The sequence below is a fragment of the Lepidochelys kempii genome, chromosome 8 (assembly GCF_965140265.1).
Source record: "Lepidochelys kempii isolate rLepKem1 chromosome 8, rLepKem1.hap2, whole genome shotgun sequence".
Taxonomy (NCBI): domain Eukaryota; kingdom Metazoa; phylum Chordata; order Testudines; family Cheloniidae; genus Lepidochelys; species Lepidochelys kempii.
The window spans coordinates 87,312,240-87,338,517 of NC_133263.1; the positions used below are offsets into that span (position 1 = coordinate 87,312,240).

The 26,278-nt window shown below is 39.0% G+C and overlaps 1 protein-coding gene across 1 annotated transcript in view; it reads right to left on the reverse strand.

Annotated features, from left to right (window-relative positions):
- Positions 1–26,278, reverse strand: part of LRRC7 (leucine rich repeat containing 7) — a 386,482-nt gene that overhangs the window by 29,703 nt on the left and 330,501 nt on the right. The window contains exons 17-22 of the mRNA XM_073357368.1: positions 25,168–25,368; positions 19,135–19,246; positions 18,710–18,890; positions 15,896–17,573; positions 10,076–10,225; positions 3,697–3,816 (exon numbers count right to left, since the gene is read on the reverse strand). Coding sequence (XP_073213469.1) covers positions 3,697–3,816; positions 10,076–10,225; positions 15,896–17,573; positions 18,710–18,890; positions 19,135–19,246; positions 25,168–25,368 — 2,442 coding nt within the window. The remainder of the gene's footprint in view (positions 1–3,696; positions 3,817–10,075; positions 10,226–15,895; positions 17,574–18,709; positions 18,891–19,134; positions 19,247–25,167; positions 25,369–26,278) is intronic.

Sequence of the window (26,278 nt, forward strand, 5' to 3'; positions counted from 1 at the left end):
CTTCCGCAGACTAAACAATCCCAGTTCCCTCAGCCTCTCCTCATAAGTCATGTGTTCCAGCCCCCTAACCATTTTTGTTGCCCTCCGCTGGACTCTTTCCAATTTTTCCACATCCTTCTTGTAGTGTGGGGCCCAAAACTGGACACAGTACTCCAGATGAGGCCTCACCAATGTCGAATAGAGGGGAACGATCACGTCTCTCAATCTGCTGGCAATGCCCCTATGTATACATCCCAAAATGCCATTGGCCTTCTTGGCAACAAGGGCACACTGTTGACTCATATCCAGCTTCTCGTCCACTGTAACCCCTAAGTCCTTTTCTGCTGAACTGCTGCCGAGCCATTCGGTCCCTAGTCTGTAGCAGTGCATGGGATTCTTCCGTCCTAAGTGCAGGACTCGGCACTTGTCCTTGTTGAACCTCATCAGATTTCTTTTGGCCCAATCCTCTAATTTGTCTAGGTCCCTCTGTATCGTCTCCCTACCCTCCAGCGTATCTACCTCTCCTCCCAGTTTAGTGTAATCTGCAAACTTGCTGAGGGTGCTATCCACACCATCCTCCAGATCATTTATGAAGATATTGAACAAAACCAGCCCGAGGACTGACCCTTGGGGCACTCCACTTGATACCAGCTGCCAACTAGACATGGAGCCATTGATCACTACCCGTTGAGCCCGACTATTTTCACCAGATAGTCATCATGGGATGCTTGAAAATGAGTAGCATCTCATCAGCTTCAAGTCACGGCACAAATGTAACCTGAAGATGTCCTTCACAGAAGTCCACAGCAGGTGCACTGTCTTCCTCAGAGGAAGAAATCTGCTTAAAGGTCTTGCATACAGAAATTGTGGCCCAACACCAAAAAAATCTTCATATCTATTTTGTTGGCTTGGATCACCTCAGGGCTGAGTGACAGATGCACATAATGAAAACAAAACAGAGCACCAGCTCCTCAGCTATGGGCAAGGCATGCACTCAACTCAGAAGAGGAGGGCAACAGCAGTTTTAATCACTTTTGCATATTCTAATTCTAGGCCAGCAGTCCATTGGTCATGTGTACTAGCATAGACCACTAACTTGTACCAAATTCACCACAGACCAAATGAATCTCAAGGGGCTCATACAGCAGCCAAGGTGCAGAAATGCCCTGGCCCACACACCTTTTCCCTAGCCATGTTCCCTATATCAGCTGCAAGGAGGGGAGTGGGTGATGTTGGTGCTTGTATTCTGGCTCCATGCCACTGGGGTGATCCTCTTGTGGCAGATACACCAGGTTTATGTCTGACTATCTTTCTTCTATTTCCCCTCCTTCATTCAACCTCATTCATCTGCCCCTTGAGCAATCCCCAGCTTCATTTTCAGTGATCTTATCTCCTAACAGTGAATCCCTTTCTTTCTCATAATGAGCAGTTAACTCATAGATAAATATGTAGATGACTTTGTCAACTAGTTTCTCGTAGGCACCACAGAAAAAGTGCATCTCCAGCAGTATTAAAATGAGGAGAGGATTGTTTTTCAGCAAATGAATAGATTTACAGAGTGGCATTCTAAATCAAAGGGCAAAAATACCAAACTACTTTTTAATGGAAATATTCTAATGATTGCCTGCAGATTACTGTGTAATTGATCACCTTGGAGCTAGAAGTAACCAGCATTTAATCTACACGCTGCATAGTTAAGAGGAGAGAAATAACCATGAATTACTATGTAATTGTATAGTTAATAGTTGTACGGTAATTACCATGGTTGTATGGTACAATACATACATACTGCAGTTACATGGTGATAACCCACTGCCTCGTAGTTACCATGTAACTAATCAACACTGGTCCTACAGGTATGGATCATTTACATGATATATATTCTGTCATTTAAACTGAAGAAATTAGATTTATTATGGATAGGTTACACACAGGGGGCTCTGTACCAGATTCTGCTCTCATTTGCATTGACACAAACCCATTAAAGCTAGTGTGATTATGCTAGTGGGAGTGCAGTTTTACCCCTTATTTATTTTTACAAAATCACATTATTCAGTATATGAGAATTTAATTTTACAGAAGACTCTGAAATTAATTTCAAAATGATTGTTACATTTAAGCCTTCAACTGGTGAAAAAATGAAACAAAATATTCTAGGTCACGTTCAATGCAAGGGAAATTAGCATTGTCATAAATACACGTTAAAAATACCTATTGAGAATGAAAAGTAAATAATATTCATCATTCATTCTCTCTTTCATTTTCATAGATTTTGTTTGCAAAGATTATATCAATGCTTCTTGTGCCTTTATAGCATGGTTTCTGCTGTATAAAGGTTAAGTTGAGAATAAATCCTTTTCTAGAAACAGAAATCACTTAGAAACAGAAACAGAAATTCTGCTGAAAAAACATCTCTATTGTATGGAATGTTTTCCCTTGATTTCATTTGTATTCTATATATTATTTTAACATCCATCATAAAAGTTAATTATTTGAAGCTGGGAGTCCGTTATTGCCAATGCAATTCAAACTGCTGACAATGGCTACAACAATGGATAGTGCCAATGAGTTAAACAGATTCTGATGCATTGTGTAATGTTTTAACATACCACATCTGTACAGCAGGATATTGAAATGTCTACTACGGATTTCACTTTTCAGTTTCTTATCACAATAATGCATATCAGAGTTCCAATACAAGACATAAAATATATTGTTTGAGCTGATGAGTCTAATCCTGACCTCACATATACTGGAGAAAATCAGGTGTGACTCCTCTCAGGAAGTAGAATCCTTCTCCCAGCTCCTGTGTATACTATACAATCCCTTTGAGTGGTTCAGCCTACTCTCAGTGCCCAGCTCCACAAATGCAAGGCCAGGGCCCCATCTGCCTTCAACCACCCGTTGTCTCTTGCAATGATTTATGTTCCTGGGGATTCCAGGAGGGAATGGTCCCTGGGCTGCACTGAGCAGAGTGACTTCTATTGCATCTGGACCTGATGACCTACTTGAGTAATTCTCCTGCACATTTATAAATGACCTCTTTTCACTCTATAATTTTTGTAATGGCAAAGACTGCTGCTTCTGTGTTGAATGAAAAAATCTGAAGCCAGTAGGAAAATATTTACCTGATCAATACTTAAAGGTATTTGAAGTGCAGCATTCGCAATATATTCATTATGTCTTTGGACCTGACTCTGATTCACGTACACCATTTTTACTCACTTTGTTCACTCCTCTAACTAGTGCAAGAAAGATCAGAACCAAAACATGTAGATTAACAATTACCACCAATGGCCAAATTTTCAGCAAGCCTTGAGCTGGTCTCTTTCTCCACACTTAGTTTTAAATTACTGCATTAAATTACTGTACCCTAAGAATGTAGGAATATGAATATTTTGTGCAGCTAGAGTGTGCAGTTATTTGCCCAGCTATCTAGTTTGTGTATGCAGAACATACTGGTACATGCATCCACTTTTGCAAACATAATAAGTTAACTTGGCATAAATGAGCTCAAAAACAGGTTAGAACTGAAAATATGATTAGATTATGAATTTACAAGCTGTTCTAAGCCTTGAAGAAAAAATGCATTGCACCTATCCAGTGTCCACTGAAGCCAACTGGAGTAAGGGGATTGCTGCTGATTTTGGTGGGTGAAGGAAAAAGCTGACAGTACATAAATGTCTGATTTTATATCATCATGTTGCTACTGGTTACCTTTTTAGTAATGGTATCTGGTGGCACATCCCGCCTTCCAAGTGGATATGGGTTCCATTGGCTACTAGCAGAAACATCTTCTTGTCCATTGTCTAGAATGTTGCTCTGCTGTGATGGGGTCTATTGTAAAAATGGTAGGATATACTTTAGTGCCTTGACAGATCACTGTATAAAACCACCACTTACTTTTGCCCCAAATCCACCTTGTTCAGTTGCACAGCATTTCATTTGTAATGGGAATCATTTTATGCTTTATCCCCATATCGTGTTAATGTATAAGAACTATATACTTGCTGCAGTCTTGACTGCACTGTTGTCTGTGGACCTTACTTTAAATGGGAGAACTTTAGATGCTCATTAATTATCTTGGCAATAATGAGAGAAGTGAGAAAATTAACTCAAAGTCTGAAATCATGGAACAGTAAATATTTTTCTGAAATTACATTTTTAACACAATAGTGTGCTACAGAATCACACAATCTAAAAACATCATACTGCTCATTCAAACTGTAAGTAAGTAAAGAGCAATGAAAGAATGTATAAATATCTCACCATCATCTATAATGTAAATATGAAATGTTAAATTTACAATGCATTTTTTTAAAATGTTATATTTAATACAGACAATACTGAAGTTATAGTTGTCATACCTTGGGTTACCTTCTGCACTGCTCTTACAGACCCCAGTTCAGGAAAGCACTTAAGCATATGTTTAAATTCCAATTAAGTCAATGGTACTTAAGCACATGCTTAAAATTAAGCACATACTTAAGTGCTTTCCCGAATAAGGATGGACTTAAGCACATGTTTAAGTGCTTTCCTGAAACAGGGTCATACTTCTATTATTCTTTTCTGTTTCCTCCCCCTTGGACACATTTAATCCTGGTCATTTTCCTTCACTGGTAACTTTACTCATCTCTTTTTCAGTCATTTTTGTGGTCTTGGTGTCCTATTCTATCTTAATCTAATTTTATTTTCCATTTATTAATTTTTTTAGTTAGGCTTAATTAATTTTTATTCACATAAACATAACTTTCTTGACTGAATCCTTTCAAAATCCTGCCATCACAGGGCAGATCCAGCCACAGGAGAATTTCTACAATGTGGAGGATCCTCTGATGATACTTCTGCTGGCACAAATGCACGGCTAGGAGAATGAGAGCATGGCTGTGAGTCCATTACATATGGCTGATCCCTCATCTATTGTAACAGACCCTTGGGACCATCAGCAGATAGCATAAATTAAAGCAGATTTTAAACCACTCTATTATATGCCAGGGACTGGCCCAGTGCCAAGAAGGATCAAAGGAATGCAAAAGTTGCTTAGAGCCATTACCGTACTGCTTACACACTACTGTTTTCCTTGTCTGCAGTTCAGAATCTGGGCCATTGTTTCAGATTATTTCCAATTGGGTTTTTTGCTTGTGGAAACCCTTTAGATATCTGAGTACTACCAATGCCTCCTACCCTGTTTCTCAGTTTGGTTGAATGAGACTGCATGATTGCAATCCCCTTGGAGTCATGAAAATGAGATGTGTATCTTGAGAGATTATTCAAGTGAGCAACATTATAAATGAAAACTTCCCATTGCATAGTCTCTATTCTGAGAATAAAAATACACAGAGAAAAGCAAGTGTGTCACCCGTGTGATGTGACTAATTTCACCAGTTAATCCCCAGAGTTACTCCTACTTTGTAAAACTGATAAGAACATTTAAAACAAATCATGTGCTATATGCTATTCAAAGGACTGTGCCTCTATGACAATATTTTCTGACAAAGTAACATACTGTGTGACTGTTTGATTGGTCCTAGGGGAGAGAGTAATATACTTTTGATCCTGAAGTTCATCTAAGCAAGAATCCATACAGTGTTAAAAATAATTATCATATGAACTTTAAAATTGAAGGCATTCTTCTGAAAGAAGTTCCTTTTTCCACTACAGAGAATGTGGTGCCATTTTTATAAGACAGTGACTGTAATTGTAGAGGTGATTTAAAGCTGCGGAATAAAGAAAAATGATGCAGTTGTTTACTGTTTTCTGTACAAGATTGGGAAAAATCTGTGATGATTGAGCTTTTCGTTTTTGACAGGAAAATGAATTTGGCTGCTTATAAAGTTATTCATTTGACAGAGGCTGAATGAACTGCACATCAATAGACGTTTTACACCGATTACATCTAGATAAAAAGTAAGAAGCAACAGTTCAATGTGATAGTAGAAAGTTGTCTAGATTGTTGGGCTCAACGGGTAGTGATCAATGGCTCCATGTCTAGTTGGCAGCCGGTGTCAAGTGGAGTGCCCCAGGGGTTGGTCCTGGGGCCGGTTTTGTTCAATATCTTCATAAATGATCTGGAGGATGGTGTGGATTGCACTCTCAGCAAATTTGCGGATGATACTAAACTAGGAGGAGTGGTAGATACGCTGGAGGGCAGGGATAGGATACAGCGGGACCTAGACAAATTGGAGGATTGGGCCAAAAGAAATCTGATGAGGTTCAATAAGGATAAGTGCAGGGTCCTGCACTTAGGACGGAAGAACCCAATGCACAGCTACAGACTAGGGACCGAATGGCTAGGCAGCAGTTCTGCGGAAAAGGACCTGGGGTGACAGTGGACGAGAAGCTGGATATGAGTCAGCAGTGTGCCCTTGTTGCCAAGAAGGCCAATGGCATTTTGGGATGTATAAGTAGGGGCATAGCGAGCTGATCGAGGGACATGATCGTCCCCCTCTATTCGACATTGGTGAGGCCTCATCTGGAGTACTGTGTCCAGTTTTGGGCCCCACACTACAAGAAGGATGTGGATAAATTGGAGAGAGTCCAGCGAAGGGCAACAAAAATGATTAGGGGTCTGGAACACATGACTTATGAGGAGAGGCTGAGGGAACTGGGATTGTTTAGTCTGTGGAAGAGAAGAATGAGGGGGGATTTGATAGCTGCTTTCAACTACCTGAAAGGTGGTTCCAGAGAGGATGGTTCTAGACTATTCTCAGTGATAGAAGAGGACAGGACAAGGAGTAATGGTCTCAAGTTGCAGTGAGGGAGGTTTAGGCTGGATATTAGGAAAAACTTTTTCACTAGGAGGGTGGTGAAACACTGGAATGCGTTACTTAGGGAGGTGGTAGAATCTCCTTCCTTAGAAGTTTTTAAGGTCAGGCTTGACAAAGCCCTGGCTGGGATGATTTACTTGTGGATTGGTCCTGCTTTGAGCAGGGGGTTGGACTAGATGACCTCCTGAGGTCCCTTCCAACCCTGATATTCTATGATTCTATGATTCTAGAAGCAGTAGAACAGATTAAGAAAGATAAACACATCCCTAATTACAGGTTTCAGAGTAGCAGCCGTGTTAGTCTGTGTTCGCAAAAAGAAAAGGAGTACTTGTGGCACCTTAGCGACTAACCAATTTATTTGAGCATAAGCTTTCGTTGGTTATGTTTACTGGTTAGTCGCTAAGGTGCACAAGTACTCCTTTTCTTTTTACATCCCTAATTGTTTTCTTTGACTCTTTGAGCTGCCATTGGCCAGTTAGGCCTTAATTATTGCTCTTTTGAGTCTGAGCAACACTAGGGAGAAAAAAAAGGAGCAAACCACCCAAGTGGTGTTGTTTGGATATATTACAGCTTTGAAAAGCATAATGCACATGATCCTTCTTACTTTCACCAATGGAAATCAGTAACTTCTTTGGAGTCAAATTATGCTGCTGTAAATGAGAGGAGGAGAAGGCCTGGAATAAACAATTGACGTAGTCATTCTTGCTATAACTGCTCAACTGGTATAACAGGCATTCTCCCTAGTACAGCAATCCTGGTATATAAGGGGCTGAGGCCCAGGTCCTCTCCTCCTACTCCAAAACACACCATTTATTGGGCTCTTAGCTCTGTGTTAAAAGCACTAGCTGCTCCCCTTGATTCATAGCACTAGAAACCAGATTGTGTGCGAGTGTGCTGTGGGGACAAACTTCCTGCTACATCTCCTTCCTTTAATGCACCTACATATTGGAGGAATACTTTTGCTTCTAGAGTTTCTGTCCCTTGCTTGAGTTCTCAGAGTTAAAATTAAAATCAGATCCAGCTGACCCTATAGCTGAACATCAATAACTTAAGCATAGTATTGTTTAAAATGTATTAAAATTTGCTCTTTCATCAATATATACTCCAATTAATGTCAGCAGGGATTACATGCATATAGAATGTATCCCTTTCAAAACTTTTAAGTAGACAGATGTAGAACTGAAAATTAAGAAACCAATAAAACATTGCAGATGTTTAAATGTATGATGGTGTTGTTTCAATCTGTCTAGATGTGGAGACACCTGCAAAATGAAGTAAGGTTATTTTAATAACCAGGATAATGATAAAAAAAATCTTAAACAACAAATCAGAGAGAACACATCAAAAGCTGCTACAGTCATTAAATTTGCAGGCTCCACGGATGTGGATTGCCCACAGGCATTCAGTTTTCAGAAAGAAAAGGTTGATATATGTAAGCAATCTTTTTTCCTGTGAGATATGCATTCTGAATGTGAGAATTTCAAGTGACTTATGTTTAGTTATAAACATTCTACTGTATTACCCTTCTTTGAATAAAAACTGAATCAACATTTTCTGTGAAAACAGTCTGAGTCCACAACACACTTGCAGACAATTCCAAAATTTCCAGTAGACACCTTTCAAAGATCTACATAGTGCCAGTGGAAGATTTATAGTTTAGCATTTAGTTCACAAGTTATTTATGTCCCACAGCCAGAAATGCAAAACGTTCTAGAAGATATCAAGGAATAAAAATAAGCAGTATTAGGAATTCAAAGTATTACATCAGCACTAACTTTGTCTTTGCTTTGCAAATTGTATAGTAAGAGAATATCATTCTTCCACATTTTTAAGATGAGATTTTATGGTGGCATGTAGCAGATTGTGATTGAGTGCTTAACAGAAGGAATATTAGAGTAAGAGCTTGGAGTCCTTAGTTGCTGGTCACAAGAATACGCACGTGGGGTCATATATCACCCTAGATCCACACATGTAACTCCCCATTGACCAGAATGCATTAAAGTCAAATATAGCATATGACCTAAAGTTCTTGATGTGCATGATATATGAAATACCTCATTCATAAATACACATGCATGAAATACTAAGGCTGTCTGGAATTACATGTCAAAATGATTCCTTGCTAGGACCTGGAACAAGAATTAATATATCACCCAAAGATATATCAACAGTCTTTGAAAGAAAAAAAATATGACAAATGCTGGAAAACTCCTTTCTAAGTGAGTACACATCTATATTTAAGATGACAATTTGGTTGTCATTAATTTTGCCACATTGGAGATGTACAAGTACAAATATGAAGGTTTGTAACACTCTGGATAAGCAGAGAGTGAAGGGCATAAGAAACTAACCAAATGTGAAAGGATAAGTTATTAGGTGCAGCTTGGCAATGCAATGTGTGTATTTGTACTGTTGAAATATTCCGGTATGCTTACTGGCTGGGAAATACAATACACTATATGTATTAATAGTTAGATCAGGCTGTTAGACTCCAGGTCAGCAAAACTCTTATGCCACATGGCTAACAGTAGAGCATGTGAGTAGTTACACTGATTTCATATGCACATGCATAAATAATATGACTGTTTGGAATTTTATGTCAACGCTATTCCTTGCAAGGACCTGTCCTTACTTCAGTGAGACTACTCTCACATGTGTTAAAGCAGAGATTAAAGTCCCTTCTACATCACGCTATGAATATTTTGGCAAGATTTTAATGGGTAACATTCTACTCTATCTTGTTATAGCTACTTCGTTCATGAACCATGTAGATTAGTAGATGTTTATACATGTGTATGATGCATATATACATGCACCAATATATCAATAATAGGTATGAAATCAGAAACTGAAAAGTTTTAGAACACTAATTTTCTTTTCTATATCCCCAATACTTAAAACCAAAATTTAAAAATACTGTAATTGTAGCCAGTAGGGGCTCAAAGCGTGTCAGTGCTGTTACAGATAAATTAGTGGAAAGTGGAACACCTTGGCTGCTGTGATGCAATCTACATACATTCTTAAAAAAATGTCTACAGTACCATTTGTAGGATTAAACATCTACAACATGAAACATAATCCCAGCGCTATTCCCAGAACATATAATCAGGATAACATTAGTCTGCAACACAAGAGCAGAAAGCAGCAATAACAGCCATGTGAGCTAGTTAATCCAAAAAGCAAGGTTATTAACTAGGCAAACTATGGTACCAGCATCTTTGCTTTTTGGACTGATTACAGGGTATAAGCATGAAAAGCTAAAGCAGGAAAAAGCAAAGGGTATTAATTTATTCTGTGATGTTGGTATATACTGGCTATCCCATACTTACTTTTGGTAGAGGTAGCTCTTGCTGAATTTGGTTTTCAAATTTAGATCTAGTCTGCAAGTTTAAAGTCATGCTTCTGCCTGCATGCATTGCTGACAAACCTCCAGAGTGCAGCATGCCAAGGTTAACAGTGTGGTGTTTGTAAGCAGCGGTCTGAGTAAAGGAAATAACCACGTGACAGGATATGAACACACATGCTCATTGAATTAAGTATCGCAAAAACATGGTTAACTTCACAGGTTTTAGTATAAGCAAACAAATGATACCAAGAAATAAGTAGCTTTTTGATGCATGCACTCAGTTGAACAAAAGCACATACAGTACTGGTTATACATAAAATGGATACCATAAAAAGACTATAACACTGATAGAAAATGAAATATTTTTTATACCCATAGTCTGAAAACTCTAGTATATTGTATGGTACACGTCATTTTATGGATATAGGACCAGGGACGCCCTATACTCCCACGGATGGTCCAAAAATCTGTGTATTTGAAGTGCTGGGAAGTAACAGCAGGAAAATCCATACAAGAGGTCTCTGTACCATCTTGTGTGCTAAGCTCTTTGTGGAAGAGAGGATTTTGGTTGGGACAGACACACAGTGAATGGGTCTGTGCACGCATGGACTAAATGGACCAAAATTCCACATGACAGGATCAGCTGGCTGGATCCACTACTGCCCATTTCCTTTATTAGCAGCTACAAACCAGCTGCACAGGCAACCTGATATGTTTGGGTTGAGAATTCCATCAGTTAGCACAATATGTTTTCATCTGGAGCAAAGACCTTTTACATGAAGGTTGTTACACTTCCTACATCTCCATAAAGGTTGGTCCATAAAACTGATCTTGTGCAAAGTATCGCCATGGTCACAGTCTCAGTTTCTGACTGTATACTGCAAATTTACTGTATATTAGATCACTTTCAATTGCATTAATCAATATGAACCTAATTTAATTAATCAGGATCTTCACTGCATGCTTTATATGAATGAATGTATTCCTTACACCAAACACAAATATTTAAAATAATTGTAAAGTGTGTCCTAAACCAACAAAATCCAGAAAATACAAAGTTTAGCCTGAAACCTCTGTTCTTAAGATACCACATTTTCATTAGGTATTATGTGGTCTCCAAACATGGAGTAATTTTACATACCACATGTACAGCAACGGAGGTAAGGAAGAAGTTTCAATCTTCAAGATACATTTTTTAAAGTTTGTCTGTTTGAGCCTTAATGTTATTTTAATATGCATCATTCTTTAGTACATGAATAGCAATGGGTATCTTGACTTCAGAGTTGTTAAGATCCAGCATAAATTATGTATTTGAATACATTTTAAAAATGCATATAATTTACACATTAGACCACAGCAGTTTTTCAAGGCCGCTTTGATTTATGAAACAAGCCCATATTTATAAAGTGTATTTTTGGCTGGATAGTCAAACCATGCATAGAAATATTATATCATCAGTACTATATTTTGCATGGAAAATAAACATGCTCATCTTTCTACAGCTAAATGGGTATAACAATAATCTCCACACTGAAAAGCAATAGTTGTGCATATCCAATGCTACCATTACAAAGTTAAATAAGCTACAGGTTTAATATTGCCCCCTAAAAACACCAATGAGGGTTAGAATACATTTTTGACAGTTTACTTATGTTTTTTCCCTCTTTTTAAAAAGCTATGATGTATTTGTAATACACTATTGCCAAACACTATCCAGAGCCTTTCAATGCTCTCTGAGCATTACTGAAAAGGTAGGGTTTCAGCAGTACACCCATCTCACTTCTGACAAAACCATTAGCAGGTTCCATTTTTCTTTTGGTAAGGACTCCTGGAAATCAAAAGAATTAAGCCTTCTGAGTTAGTTTTTCCATGAAGAGTGCATATTAAAGGCAATGGAGTCATGTATGAAGAACTTCTGAAAGCCACTACCATCCCAAAGCTGGAGAAGAAAAGTCGTAATGAGTTTGTCTTCAAAACCTAGACCAATCAATTATTTACTTTAATATGGCTTCGGTTAGTGATTGTCAGAAGTAGAACTGACTGGAAAATTTTTGTTAAAACAGTTTTCATTCAGAAAATACCATTTTGATTAAACTGATTTTTTTGTGAAATTGTATGGATTTCAGTGAAATTTCATTTAAAAATTGGAAATCATTTTGAAAATGTCAAAACATCCTATTTCAAAATTTTCAGAACAAAGTTTTGATTTTTCATTTCAAAACATCTTTTAGTTTAAAATTTACTTATTTTTTATAAAAATAAAAGGGGGATCAAAATCAAAATGGAAAATGTCATATATATCAAAACAAAACATTTTTAGTGACCCTAAACAATTTTTTCCCAGAGTTTAGTTCTGCAAAAAATTTCAAAATTCCAGCTTTATGTCCCAATTCAGAATGAATTTTTTTTCACAATCTCAAAATTTTTTGACGGATGGAAAATCAATTTTCTGACCAGCTCTAGTCAGTAGTTTTCATTGGTTTGACCTTTTTTATTTTAAAGTGATGTCATGTTTGAAACCCCAATTAGTCATGAATGATACATTACCAACCACAGACCATATTCTGCCTTAAAGTATACCCCTATTGCACATCCGTAAATGAGAGCAGAATTTGAACCCTTATTTCGAAATCATCTCATTTATATAAAAAACAAATCTACCATCCAGCTATCCTTTATGTAAGTTAGATGGGTTTAAAAAAAAAAGGAAGAGGAAAAACAGTATAATTTTTTAATTGCCTAGTTTAATTTTATTTTTAAAGGCAATATTACTTTGATTTGTAGTCGCCAGCCCCCAGCAACTCCTTCTTTCCTTTTCCAGCCTGGCTTTGGTGTTTTTCAAATACTGGCCCTGCTTTAAAGTTGAACCTTTTCTTACAAAACTAAACTGGGAGTACTGAATCCTAATCTGGAAAACAAGCAATTCCCACAAATTTGGCCATTTGAAGAGTGTTGGCAATTAGACATCAAAGATAAGGTCTAAATCTGGTTGCCAAGATTTGGAGGTGGTTGAGCCTCTATGGAAAGTAGATAATTTACCTTTTATTTGAAAGTAAAAATTCACAGCAGCCAAGGTGCCTGTTTTTCTTGCAGGCCTGTCTGACAAAGGATGCACAAGTATCCTTTAAAATGTGACAATCAGGAGTTCAAGTGGTGAGGCTTCAGTGGGAAACGTTCCATGTTTCTCCTAACCCAATGTGGCACTCAGCTGTGCTTCAGAGGTAGCTTTGGTGCTATGAAACTTTAGGAACAGATTTTCTGTCTCCTGGCTGTGGCAGCATAGTAGGGCTTAAAAAGCACCTTATGGGGCCACAAAACAATTCCCTGCATGGCCTTATCCTGTCCTATCTGCAAGCTCCAGCACAGGGGGATGACAGGGGTAGGGAAGGAGGCATTATAAGGGGCAGGTCCATAATGCATGGCACTATGGAGGTTATGGGTTATGTTGCAGCACCTAGATCATTCAAGATAGGCTACTGTATGTTAGCTATACACTTTATGCTGGGGATAGGGTAACCATATATCCCATTTTGGTCAGGACAGTGTCCTTTTTAAGCCCTACCCGGGTGTCCTGATTTTTGGGACAAATGCCCAGTTTTGCCCAAAAAGTGGGGCACCCTCTCCAATGGGGCACGGAAGAATGTTTGGGGAGGGGGGAGTAGGGTTGCCAGTTGTGGACGTATTCCTGGAGGTTTCATCACATGACATAATGTTTAATCAAAGATTAGTCTAATTCCTGAAGACTCCAGGACAATCCTGCAGGGTTGGCAATCCCAGGGAGAGTGAGCGGCAAACACCAGACCCATGCAGGGGGGTTCAGGCAAGCAGTGATGCCAGGTGGCTTGGGATAGCCCTGCATGCAGGAGGGAACTCAGGCAAGCAGCTCAGACCAGCTCTGCTTGGGGGATTGGATGAGAGACTTGGAAGAGCCCTACGCAGTATCCCATTTTCCCTTAGGGAAATAAGGTCACCCTCGCTGGGGACCATTTTTGACCCTAGAGCAGCCAAGAATCTGAAGTATGGTGTGACACAGAGGTCCCTTGGGGGTTCGCTACTCTGTCAGCAACTCCTGTGAGGCCTGACATACTCACTACAGCTAACACTTGTCACGATATATATTTAAAAGGTGTCATGTAATATATCACTGGAAAATGAATAACTCACTGATCATTAATATTCTTGCATGATGTATGTACTGTCAACCCACAAGGAATTATACAGATTTTCTGGAGTTATGACTAAAACGTGTTTAAACCAGGCATATCAGAAGGAGTTGATAATCTCCCCCCCCCCCCGAACAAAGGAATGTGGTTGCATCTGCTTGCATGTATATTCCATCTAAATTGAGTAAGGTGTGACAAAAGAATATTTGCATGCCAGGCAAAAAAAGCCATAAGGAGTGCAAGTGGGGAAAAAGTGATCACATTGTCAGTGGGGGATGGAGACTGCACTTCCAGGAAGCCTTCCTGCACTTTGAAGAAGGGTCAATGAACTCAGAGAGATACTTTTCAAAGGTTTACTGGACTATAAAGAGAGGAGCAGAGAACCCCTAAGTTATTCTTCACTTGAGGAGACAAGGAAAACCAGCGCCTTGGACTCTGTGGGGATTCCAAGAGCTAGTCACCGACTGCTGGAAAAGGAAGATTATACAAGGTAGTTTCCTCACCAAAGACTGTAGCTTAAGTGAGATCTTTGCCATTAGAAAGCATATTTTGACTTTTGTTTGTTGGTAACCCTCTCTATTTTTACCCCTTATCCTCACTTAAATCTCTCTCTTTTTGATTGAATAAGCTTGTTTTTACCTTTTATCTAAACCGACCAGTGCTGTGATTGAAATAACAGTGATTGTCAAACCCCAGTTAGATTAATAAGCTGCAGAGTATAGTCTCTTTAAAGGAGCAACAACTTAATAAGATTCTGTGAGTGTTACAGTCAGAAGGACTGGACACTACACAGCAGATGGTTTGGGGGAAATTCAGGACTGGGAGGGTCTTGGGGTCACTCTGAAACAGTAACTAAGCAGTGGAAGCCAGGGTCTGACATGCATGCTTGTGTTCAGGCTGTTGGTATCAGGGCTGTGAGCCACCACAGCATAACATTTAAGGCACCCAGAGTTTCAAAGCAGGTGGTGACACACCCCTTACTGATCTGGGTTGAACCCCAAAGTGTCACAGATACAAAGGTGGGTGACATAAAGCCATCTTTGGCCCCCTCCTCCTCAAACTCTGCTGTGCACTTCCTAGAGGTACAGCCAGCGTCAGACCCTTACTCTACTTTTTAAGTGGAGTTAAGACCAAAAACTGAAAATCTTGGTACCTATACTGCCATCTAAATGAGTTTTAAAAAGTTTTTTCAATTTTTTCCTAAAATACACCATGAAATAGCTCTTACAAAGTTGAATAGGGAACTTCATATTTTTAAGTAAAAATTAGATTTTTCCACTAAGATTCAGTCCTTTCTAGTTTTATTTCAGAATCTTCTACTGTGGCTGATACTGCTCTTTGATAGAAATTATGGTTGTAGTATTTCAGACAGTTCCAAAAGTAGTAACTAAATGAAGCAGGTTTTTTGGTACCAAACACTTTTATACATAAGCCTCCATAAATCATTTACCCAAGAACCCCCAATACTAATTGATTATATATCTTATGTTAACAAAATCCTTCACAGAGGAGTTCCCCATAACACAAATACAGGGAATCTCAGAATCAGAAATATGTATATTCACCACTGTACGTGCACATACTTAGAAATATTAAAATATAAAACTAGAGCATTAATTCCAGAGAAATGTCAAACATACCCTGTCTAACCTTCTAGCTTCTATATGTCTAAGTAGCTGTTGTCTCCAGTCAGCAGGCATTTTAGCACAGCTCTCATTTCCCTTCACAGGGGTAGGCCTTGTCTTTATATCACTGTTATCTGAAGGCTTGTCACCATAGTTACCCAAGTTATAGTCTGATGGTATCTTTTCCAGTAGAGCTGCCATTGTAGGCCGAGCTGAAACTGGTCTAGTCTGAGATGTACCGTAACTCTCTGTACTGTAGCTTCTTGCAGACAATGGCCTCCTTTGTGTAAGGTTTTTAACTGGAAAACTTCCAGACTGGGCTTTCACTTCTTGATATGAAGGGTGTTCATCTTCATACCTGCCATTCCTTTTGAGGAACTGGGTTTCAGACACTGAGATACTGCTTTGGCGTTCCATAGCTGCTCTATACTGAGGTCTGCTATACCTATCACTCTGAGGCAGTTCGTGAGGTTCGCTTACTCTTCTATACATTGACATTTCAGTGGAGCTTGCCAATGAATCTGCTCTTCTCAAAAATCCTGACCTTGATCCCTGGGTTGAGAACTGAGCACTAACAGCCTCCTCATTAACTGAAGGCTGAGAGAATGAAAACATGTGCTCCATGGGGGGATATCCTCTATAGGCTCTTGGACTAACCAAATCCTTGGCAATGTTTTTACTCTGCTGGGGAACATATTCTGGATTGTGTTGAAAAGGTGGTGGTATCCTCTTTTCTGCTTTAACTTCCACTGCTCCTTGAGGGTTGAAGCTTTGGTCAAACTGATAGACTTTTTTGGTTACAGAAGGCTTTTGCTGCTGCTGTACCTTAACACTTCCATAACTCAGTAACTCATCATCTAGCATTGGTACAGACTGGCTACGAGACATACTAGACATACCATGCTCCTGTCCTACCATTTTATCTAGTCTTTCATGGGTTCCTGCATTGTCATTACGGGATGCATAGTTTTCTAATGGAATATTATAAACTTTATATGTACCAATGTCGATCTCATCAATACTTTGCGACTTCTTAAATTTACTAGTTTTTAAATCTCTCATCATTGGGGAAAGCCTCTCTGTACTCTTGCTTATTGCAATAACACTTTTAGAAGATTCTGGACGACAATGAATATGTGAAAAGACATTACTAAGACTTCTGTTAGCATTTGAATCATGATACTCCCATGCTACTCCTGGAGAAAAAGTGCTAGCTGCTTCAGGAGATTCTTTGATATGATCTTTCCTTTCAGGCAAAGGGCTGGTGGTGGGGGTGCTCTCCAATTTAGAAGGAAAAGCTGTCCTATCTTCAAAAGGACTTGGAGTTCTGGTCCAATTCTGCCAAGGATTGGGAGGAGGCACTTCTGATTCAGGTGTGTTTCTGAGTGTAGGCTGTTCAAGTTCCAGGGGAATGCCAACTATCCTGTCTTGTCTAATTAAAGGCCTGCGTCCATGAGCAGATGTGCTTCTAGATTTAGAGCATAAGAGAGGGTTAGTGCTAGGATTCTCCACTGTGCTCTCCTCTGCAACAAACCCTGTGTTATCATAGTGTGGGGTATCATTCCAGCTGTCAGCAAAAGTGTCACTCATTGGATGCCTATCATTGCGCTGCTGCAGATTTCCCACTGGAGCAGACTCTAGCTGGCTGAGTAATGGCTTTGTCTCAAGAGGCTGTGGAAAAGACTGCGCAAGCCTGCGAAAAGTAAAAATAAAATGCAATGAAGACTATCAGGGCCTCTGTTACAATAAGTGAGTATCAGCAGAAAGAAAGTCTTACAAAATATCCTAATAAGAAAAGGAGAACTTGTGGCACCTTAGAGACTAACCACCTTGGTTAGTCTCTAAGGTGCCACAAGTACTCCTCTTCTTTTTGCGAATACAGACTAACACGGCTGTTACTCTGAAACCTCCAAAAACATCCTAATGTTTTCTCATGTATATCTATCTCTTTGGATTATATTACAATACATATAGAAATTATGCCGGTGCTTTGTCACAAAATCTGGCATTTTCTAACTTTTCAGAGCTTAGTTTTGCAACCTAAATAACTGTTTTAACATTTTTTTGTATGTAATATAACTTATTTTTCAGCAAAGTGGGTAACTCTGCACAAAATAATTCATCTATAAAAGCCTCTGCTGTCATAAATCCAGGAATTAACATAATTCCAGGCTGCAAAATGAAGCTTCTGAAAATTTGGTGCATGATGGCCCTGATCCTCTTGTCCAGTTGGACAGCTTTGTGCTTCTGCAGCAACGGAATGGTGTACCCATAAAGCAAGCTTAACCTGCCTGTGGAGGATTCCCCATGTGTAGGGACACATTTCAGTGGCAAAGAGCTGCTGTAGCAGTTTCTATTCTATGTTGCCAGTGTAGGGGCATGGCTGGGGAAGAGCCCTGTGCCCTGGCAATCTCCAGCTGCTACAATGATCCCCTTCAGGCTGTTGATAACCAGTGAAAATTAAAGCAGCTTTCAGGCTTCTCTTATTTGTGCAGGGGTCCTATTTTAGGACAAACTGAGGGCTGTGGGAGTATAAAGGTTACAAGCATTCTGTCAATCCTAAAGTGGGCCAAGCACTCCTCAGCTGCAGCTCAGGATCTATGCACTTTCAGTATGTGGTTATTTCACTTTAGAAAATATAATAGCGAACCTGACTCTCCACTGTCTTCACCTTGTATTGTTATCTCCACCAGGGCAAAATGGGTGTAAAATGGTACTCTTCTTGTTTGACAGCCTTAAATACCCAGTATGCCCTCACTTTGCCCAGCTGTATTTGACTACACAAAGTGAGAGGCAACAGAGAATCAGACCCAGTAAACATATACACACCTGTTACCCCACAAAGAATTATTCACTGCTTCTTTGGCAGTTGTTTGCAAGGACCCCATTTTAACACGAGCGTTAGAAGACCCTGAGGAAGCTTGGGAAGGTGAATAGTCTGAGTAAGTGCCTGAGGAAACACTGTTATTGAGACAGTGGATTTTATCTGCTTCAGATTCATCTGTTGATTCTGAAATAAAATAGAACAAGCATTATGTGGGGCTGGAGCATTCGGAAACTAAACATACTGGAAAAATAAATGTTCAAACTGATATTATGCATATATTTAAAAACATGTTTGTAAGATATCTGCAAATCAGAGTGTAGTATCCAATACATCCCAGCACAATGTATTACTTCTAGCTCATCTATCTAGCTGCACGCATTAAACATGCCTTCACTGAATACCTTTGGGAGTCAACATACTGTAGTACCTTTCTTTTCTTTACCCAGAAGAACAAGTTTGGGTTGGTACAAGGGAGCCTCAGCCACTGAAGGGCGAAGTTCTCCTATCCTCATGTCATTAGCAGGGTGTCCAAAGGAATCCTGAGAGAGAGAATAATACTGAAGTATAAAATAAAACTATAATAAGGTGGACTTGCAGAAGGCAATGAAGAAACAGCCACATTTGTCATGAACATGGAACTACATAAACCCAGGCACAGACAATATCATTCTAATCATGCTGAATTTGTCACACTACAGTTCTACTTATTCATTAAATATTATAACAAAGCACTAATATTATGATGATAGCGTGTTTATTCTGAAAATGCAGATGAACTAGATAGAACTTGAGATGTGTCAAAACCACACACACATTCTTGATGGAGTAAAGCTTACAAAAATGTAAAATTTAAGTAGAAATGAATGAAAATTTAGAAAAAACTATTCACTTATTGACAAATTAAGTACTACTCGTTCATTTGTTCCAACTACAATAGGACAGATCTTTACAAATTCAACTGTCCCTACATCTGCACTGAACCAAACAGCTATCTTGGCTCCAAAAGAATTTTCTATGAATTTAGGCTAATAATAATGTTAACCCTGTGTTTTGAGAACAAATGCTAATCTGGCTGAATTTCAAAAGGTTTCCTACATAATGTAAACAAGATGTGTGCTGCTAAAATCCCTCCTGCAAAGAATTAGACTGATAAGTCATTTGTTTCTGTTTTTAAACAAAATGTGTGCTTTTATTGGTTGAAATATGTGTTCTGACACGTTTGGTTAATTATGACTTGAAAGTTTATTTTAGAAATTATAGTTTACAGTTCTCTTTAATAGAATAATTCATATTAGGATTAAATTGAAAAAGATTTTGAATATCAAAATTCACTAGGTTCACAGAATTTAAACAATAATGTAAAGAAAAATTAGGGTTGGAAATGCAGGGAGAACTTTAAATGGTCTGATAGAATCCCAAAGATTCTGACTCATCTCTGATCTACTTATAAAACCCTTGTTTTACAATACCTAGCATTTACATATTTCTTTTTCATCCATATATTTCAAATAATTTTATCAAGATAAGTAAGCGCTATTATCCCAACACACAGATAAGGAAACTGAGGCACAGAGAGGTCAAGTGACTTGCCCCAGGTCACAGTGAATCAATGGCAGAGCCAGGAATAGAACCCAGGTCCACTAATCCACAAATCTAATCATCCATGGTTCCCCCTTAAGTATTGTTTCTGATATTGTATGAATTGGATGAAACCTTGTTATGGGATGTGGATCATATGTTAACTGAATGGTGAATTCACACCTAACGGTAAGCATAAGCCCCAACTAAGACAAAAGGAGTGCATGAACCCACCTAGAAGCTTTTGTTAAGTATTGTTTTGGGCAGGTGTGTGTATGGGAAGACAGGACACGGAGAAACTGAGAAGGAATGAGGGGGGGGACCCACACGCAGAAGGGAGTATGATATTGAAAGTATGATTGCTGTCCCTGAAAGAAGCCTAGGGAGAGGTTTTTGGGTCAGGACCACAAGCTGGAAAGAATGCTCCTGGTGCTATGAGCAAAAGAAGCTGCTTCGTGCTATTTCATTCCTTCTGTGGTCAGAGACAGAGGACTTCGTACATTCTTTGTAAATAAAAAAAACTGTATTACCTGACTACCACCAATTTCTATTCCCAACTGGTACACTCACTGGACCCCAAACTTTGACTTGCTGCTCGGGTCAAAAGGGGCAACAATATTTTGATTTTAGGGGCTGATAAGGAAGAGTAAGGGGAATTAACTCAATGGATTTCTTAGACCCTGCCCTTTTGCCTTCCTAGTACGGAAATAAATTCATATTGAGTCCTTAGATTGTGTAAGATTGAACCCATTTAATTTAAAAAGTAAAATAATTTATGGTTGAGGGGCCTTCTCAGTTGTTCCCAGCAGTAGCTCCTCTTTTACAGCTGTCATTTCCAGCATTAGATTCTTTGTCCACAGCTCAACCATAAAACTGTCTTGTTAAGTCAACAACCCAACCTCCAGTCAGAAATGCTCTAGACTCATCCATTTGTTCATGATCCACTCACCTAGCAGCTGCTACTGCTTGATGATCTCTTACTTCACTCAGAAGTGTTTTAGCCCAATTTATCCCTTTGTTTTTCATTTCCAACCAGACAGTTGCTGCTTCCCTCTTTGAGAATCTTTATGATTCCATACATGTAACTGGGCCCAAAAGCTGCACTGTCTGACATCTCCAATCTGACTGATTTTCTGTACTAACCAGCTATGGGATATGCTCTGAAAACACCAAGAAACAAGAAAGAGGAAGAAGGGAAGTGAGATAGTGGCTTGAACCACGGAGGAGTAATTAAAATTAGGAACTCACAGAACAGGGCAGCTAAGTGAAAGAAATGGAGATATGAAGAGGGACTGTTCTCTGTGCTTCTTCTCTTCCCTTCCCATCATGACATGGACATGGTTCAGGTATGAGGAGGAGACTGCACATGGAGACCTTGTGAAGGACACAACGGGGGAAGGGAGATAGTGGAAAACACACTATCTAGAGGAGTTACATGGTGGATTTAAGCCTGGGGGGGAGGGGGGACCCTGGGAAGGCAGTTATGGAATGCAGCCATAAGGGTCACTCTGATGGAACACAGGCTCCAAGGGATTGTCTTGTGGGGGGTACCCAGCCTCAAGGAGCAGGAAGGCTGATATGGGACACAGCCTTGGGGAGAGACATGGATGGTCGATGAGTTAGGGTGAAGACAGATTCAGAAAAGACCTTCTGGGAAGAGTGGACACAGGTTTGGGGAAGAGGGGATGATGGTCTCTGTCATGGGAGAAGAATGGACATTTGGCGGAGGAGAGTTTGTAGTAGAGAGAGAGGTAGAGAATGAGTGGTGTTAGAAGGGAGAGGGAGGAAAAAGTTGACATTTATAAGTAGGAGTGATAGAGGGAGTGTTGGGGGAAGAGAGGTGGTTTGAGCCTTGCTGGAGGTATACTTGTAGCTGAGCACTTCTGCTTCAGAAGGTGGAGGGTGGTTGAGGCACTATAAGGCTCTGTGTCCCCAGCACTTTGTTGGCAGTTATTCCATCAATAGTGAGTTAAATGACTTTGTGGAGAAGATGAAAGGAGGGAAAGAGATGCAATATTCGAAAACACAATTTCATTAATTAAAATGTACAATATTGTACACTAAAACCATGTTACTATTGCTCTTATTTTCATAGTTTTATAAGGTTTATACTTTATTAATTGCTTTTAGTAACATGATTGAAAGCAAATATAAGTGAGAGGATTGCCACATATACAGTCCTTCGAGAGTACTATTATACTTCTGTAGTGATAGTTTAATGTTTTTGCCTTACATGTAGTTATGCCTTCTCAAAATTCCTTACATTCCTTGTCAGCCAGTTTAGTCAGTCCCTCAATGTTGGCACAACAAATATATATATTTGTTTCTTACACATACTCTATGTTTATTGTAATATATTCAAGACCTTAAATTATTTTGATACACCAGAGTTACAGTTCCTTTATACTATTTTGTATTTCCTATACAACATAATAAATACACACACAACTTAAAGCTGGCCATTATTTAATAAAATTTTGCCAATGCATCAGTCAGTTTCCATCCCAGTATACAAACTTATCATCCAATGTCCTTTTTGAAAATGTACATGTGTAGCATTCTCAAGCTGTGATATACTGTAATTTTTGACGCACACTGCATGTTAAGTTTCTTATTGTACCTCTGAACTTTCTGTATGTTCTTTCTTCTTCCTGTATGGGATTTTCAAAGTCAAGTTATGAATGTTGTCTGAATCAGACAGGTGGCTCTGTTGGAAAGCTTTATTTTCTATTGCTTGGGCTACACTACAGAGTTAGGTCAATGTAAGCTGCCTTACACTGACCTAATTGTGTCAGTGTCTACACTACAGCCTTGCTCCCACCGATGTAAATGCCTTACTACAGCAACATCATAATTCCACTTCCACAAGATGCACAGGGATTAGCTTGGTCTAGTTAGGGCAGCGCAGTGTCCATATAGACACTGTTACTTACATCCGCTGTGGGCTGTCATGCTTGTCAATTTCATAGCTCCCATCCAGAACCATGAAATTGAAAAGAAAGGCTGTTAGGCTCCCTGCTATGAACCCCACACGTGGCTCACAGCTTGGGCTGTTACCCTGGGGCGAGTGGGAAGCTCCAGCTAGACCCGGGCTGCCCCCCCAGCTCCTGGCTTCCTGCCTGGCTGCCACCCACGGTGCCCACTTCAGGCTGGGCTGCCACACAGGCTCCTGGCTCCCCGCTGAAGGCCTTGATGCCTCCCCACTCCCAGCTGGGCTGCCACCCAGCTCCCCAGTCCCCACCAGGCTACCGCCCGGGCTCCCTAGTCCCCCACCTGGACTTCCTGCTCCCTGCCAGGCTGCCACCTGGGCTGTTTCCCACTGGGAGCCCAGCTGCTACCTGGGCTCCCAGCTCCTGGACCAGGTGCCACCTGGGCTCCGGGCTCCCTGCTGTTCAGAGCTAAATGATATAATACAGATTTATCTAGTTGATGAGAACAAAATGGCACAAACACCCTGACTGAAGGAACAGGATTGTAACAACATTTGGTGAAAGTTAAATGATTAGAATGTATTTCAGAGAGTTAAAAGAAATAACATTTGGATTCAAGGATTTAAAGAAAACAGCAAATTATTTGATTTTGAAAACTCTGATTCAAAGAACCCAGCTGAAGCAGTACCTAGATTTTGCGAACATTTGTGGAAGCAGTCCCAAGGGAAAATAAGTGTGCTAAAGTGTGCTTTAATAAGAACAAGCCCAAAAGAAATGGAAATATTGTCACTGTAAATGAAACACATACCAGTGCAATAAGTGGAGCAACGGTTACTAGGACTATTGGATGTGTGAAAACAACCCAATCTGCAGTGGTACGTGCACAACGGGAGAAGACAAATTAATGTAATTACACAGCAACAGCCGGCCACAGGGTGGTACTTCTCAAGGATAATGCATCAATTGTAACAGTTAAATTACAAAGAAGTGAAAAGAAAATTTGATAAAGATTGAATGACTTTATTTTCTAATTTTTTTTTTTTTTTTAATCTGGGTTTTGTAGAAGCTTCCAAAAGTGTGTGAGGTGCTTTCCATGGATCTCTCCAGGTATGTTATAAAATGATCAGTAAGTACTGCAAGCATCATCACAGCTGTAATTCGTGTTTTTAAATTGTAATTAATTGGTTTAAAAAAGAGGCTAACTTCAGACTTTGTATAAGTGAGCAAATGTCCACTGAGATCAAAGGAATTGACTTACACCAGCTCTGAATTTGGCTCCATATACCTAGTACTAAATTTTGGAAATAACTTTCAACAATGTTCACACTAGAATTGCAGCCTTTTACAATATGAGGACAATATAAGGACTTACCTTCTCTTGGTAAGTATCTATTTTTTAAGGAGCAGGTTCCGCAACTCACACTCACAATGAATAGTACCTTACTTCATAAGTAGTCCAATTGACATCTATGAGACTTCTGCAGTAAATACTATTGAATGGGCCTGACGTAAAGTTCATTGAGGTCAATGGAAAGACTTTTGTTGACTTCAGTAACCTTAGGATCAGACTCAATGTGAGTAAATGGCAGACTCTTGCCCTAAATCATTATATTTGTCATTACGTATCTGAATCAAGAAGACACTTATGAGTATATGACTGACATGTAAATTATATGCTCTATTCTGCTACTGCTATGTATATCTCACTGCCATTAAAATTTAGGAGAGTTACAGACACACATGAACAGCAGAATAGATCCTTATGAAAATTTAGAAAATGAGTCTTAATTAATTTTAAAGAAAAACTAGGAAAAATTAATCTGATTCTAATAAAAAAGTTAAAACCAGAAACAATTGCCTATGATTTTAAGATCAGATATAAAACTATGTAATGGAGCCAGGTTAAAACCCACATTGAGCTCTGGAAAGTAACAATAATCTTGTAATATTACCTCCACTGAAATCTCCTTTGCTGCCATAGGCCACTTGTGCTCATACTTTTCTTTCATAGTTTGCTCACTGTTGGCAGCTGGTGTTGAGTTCTCAGGCCTCACTCCATGGCTTGTTTTGCCAACCAGATTTTGAACAGATTTTACCATGTTCTTTAAATCTTCTGGGTATGGAGTTGGATAACGTTTTAGATTTATTTCAACCTAAACATTTATCAAAAGAATTAAAGCACAAATACAAAATAAAAATAACATGCAAGCTAAATCTATGGTTACAGTACTATGGATAAGTGTATAATGTACAAGCAGTGAATTAAAATATTTGAGAAATGTGCTACACACATTTGTCATTATGAGTTGTGTGAATAACTGATTTTTCCGTTCAGTGGTTGAACGTTTTGTTTCATTTGACATAATTGATTTTACCTTTAAAAAAAATTAAACTGAAGCAAAATTCAAACAGTAGTTTCAATCAAAAAATCAAAATGATTCATTTAAAAAATGTCAAAATTAAACATTTCTTTCTTTGCTAAACAATTTAGCAAATTCAACATTAATTCACAAAGTTTTGTTTGAAAAATTTCACCGAGATCTAATTACGAGTCATTTTCAAAGTCTGTGGGCTGGAATCTAATTTCAGTTATACTAGTGTCTATATAAGTATAACTTTCCCCTCTGATGTCAATCACAGATCAGAATTTTTCCCTTTATGTTCAGTTTTTTACCATGTAAGAATAGTGAGGTTCATATTCTACTCTCGGATTAAGACCACTATCAGATCAGATCACATCCTGTTCTTAATGACATCTGTGAAGATCCAGAATAATTTTCCTATATTCATTGGAGTTATTTTGGATTTACATCAGAATAACTGAGAGCAAAATCTAACCTACTGGGAAACTATTTGTCCCTTGATATGTACATGTAACTTGCAGCGATGTCAATGAGATCTATTCTTATGCATAAACAAAAACAGGAGAATAAATCCTTAGTGACTTAGCAGTGAGTTACACTGAATGGTACCTTACTCCTGATAGTCCTGTATAGTCTTGCTGATTTCCTATACTACTCAGTGTGACTCAGGGTGGCATAACTAATTCCTTAAAGATATACA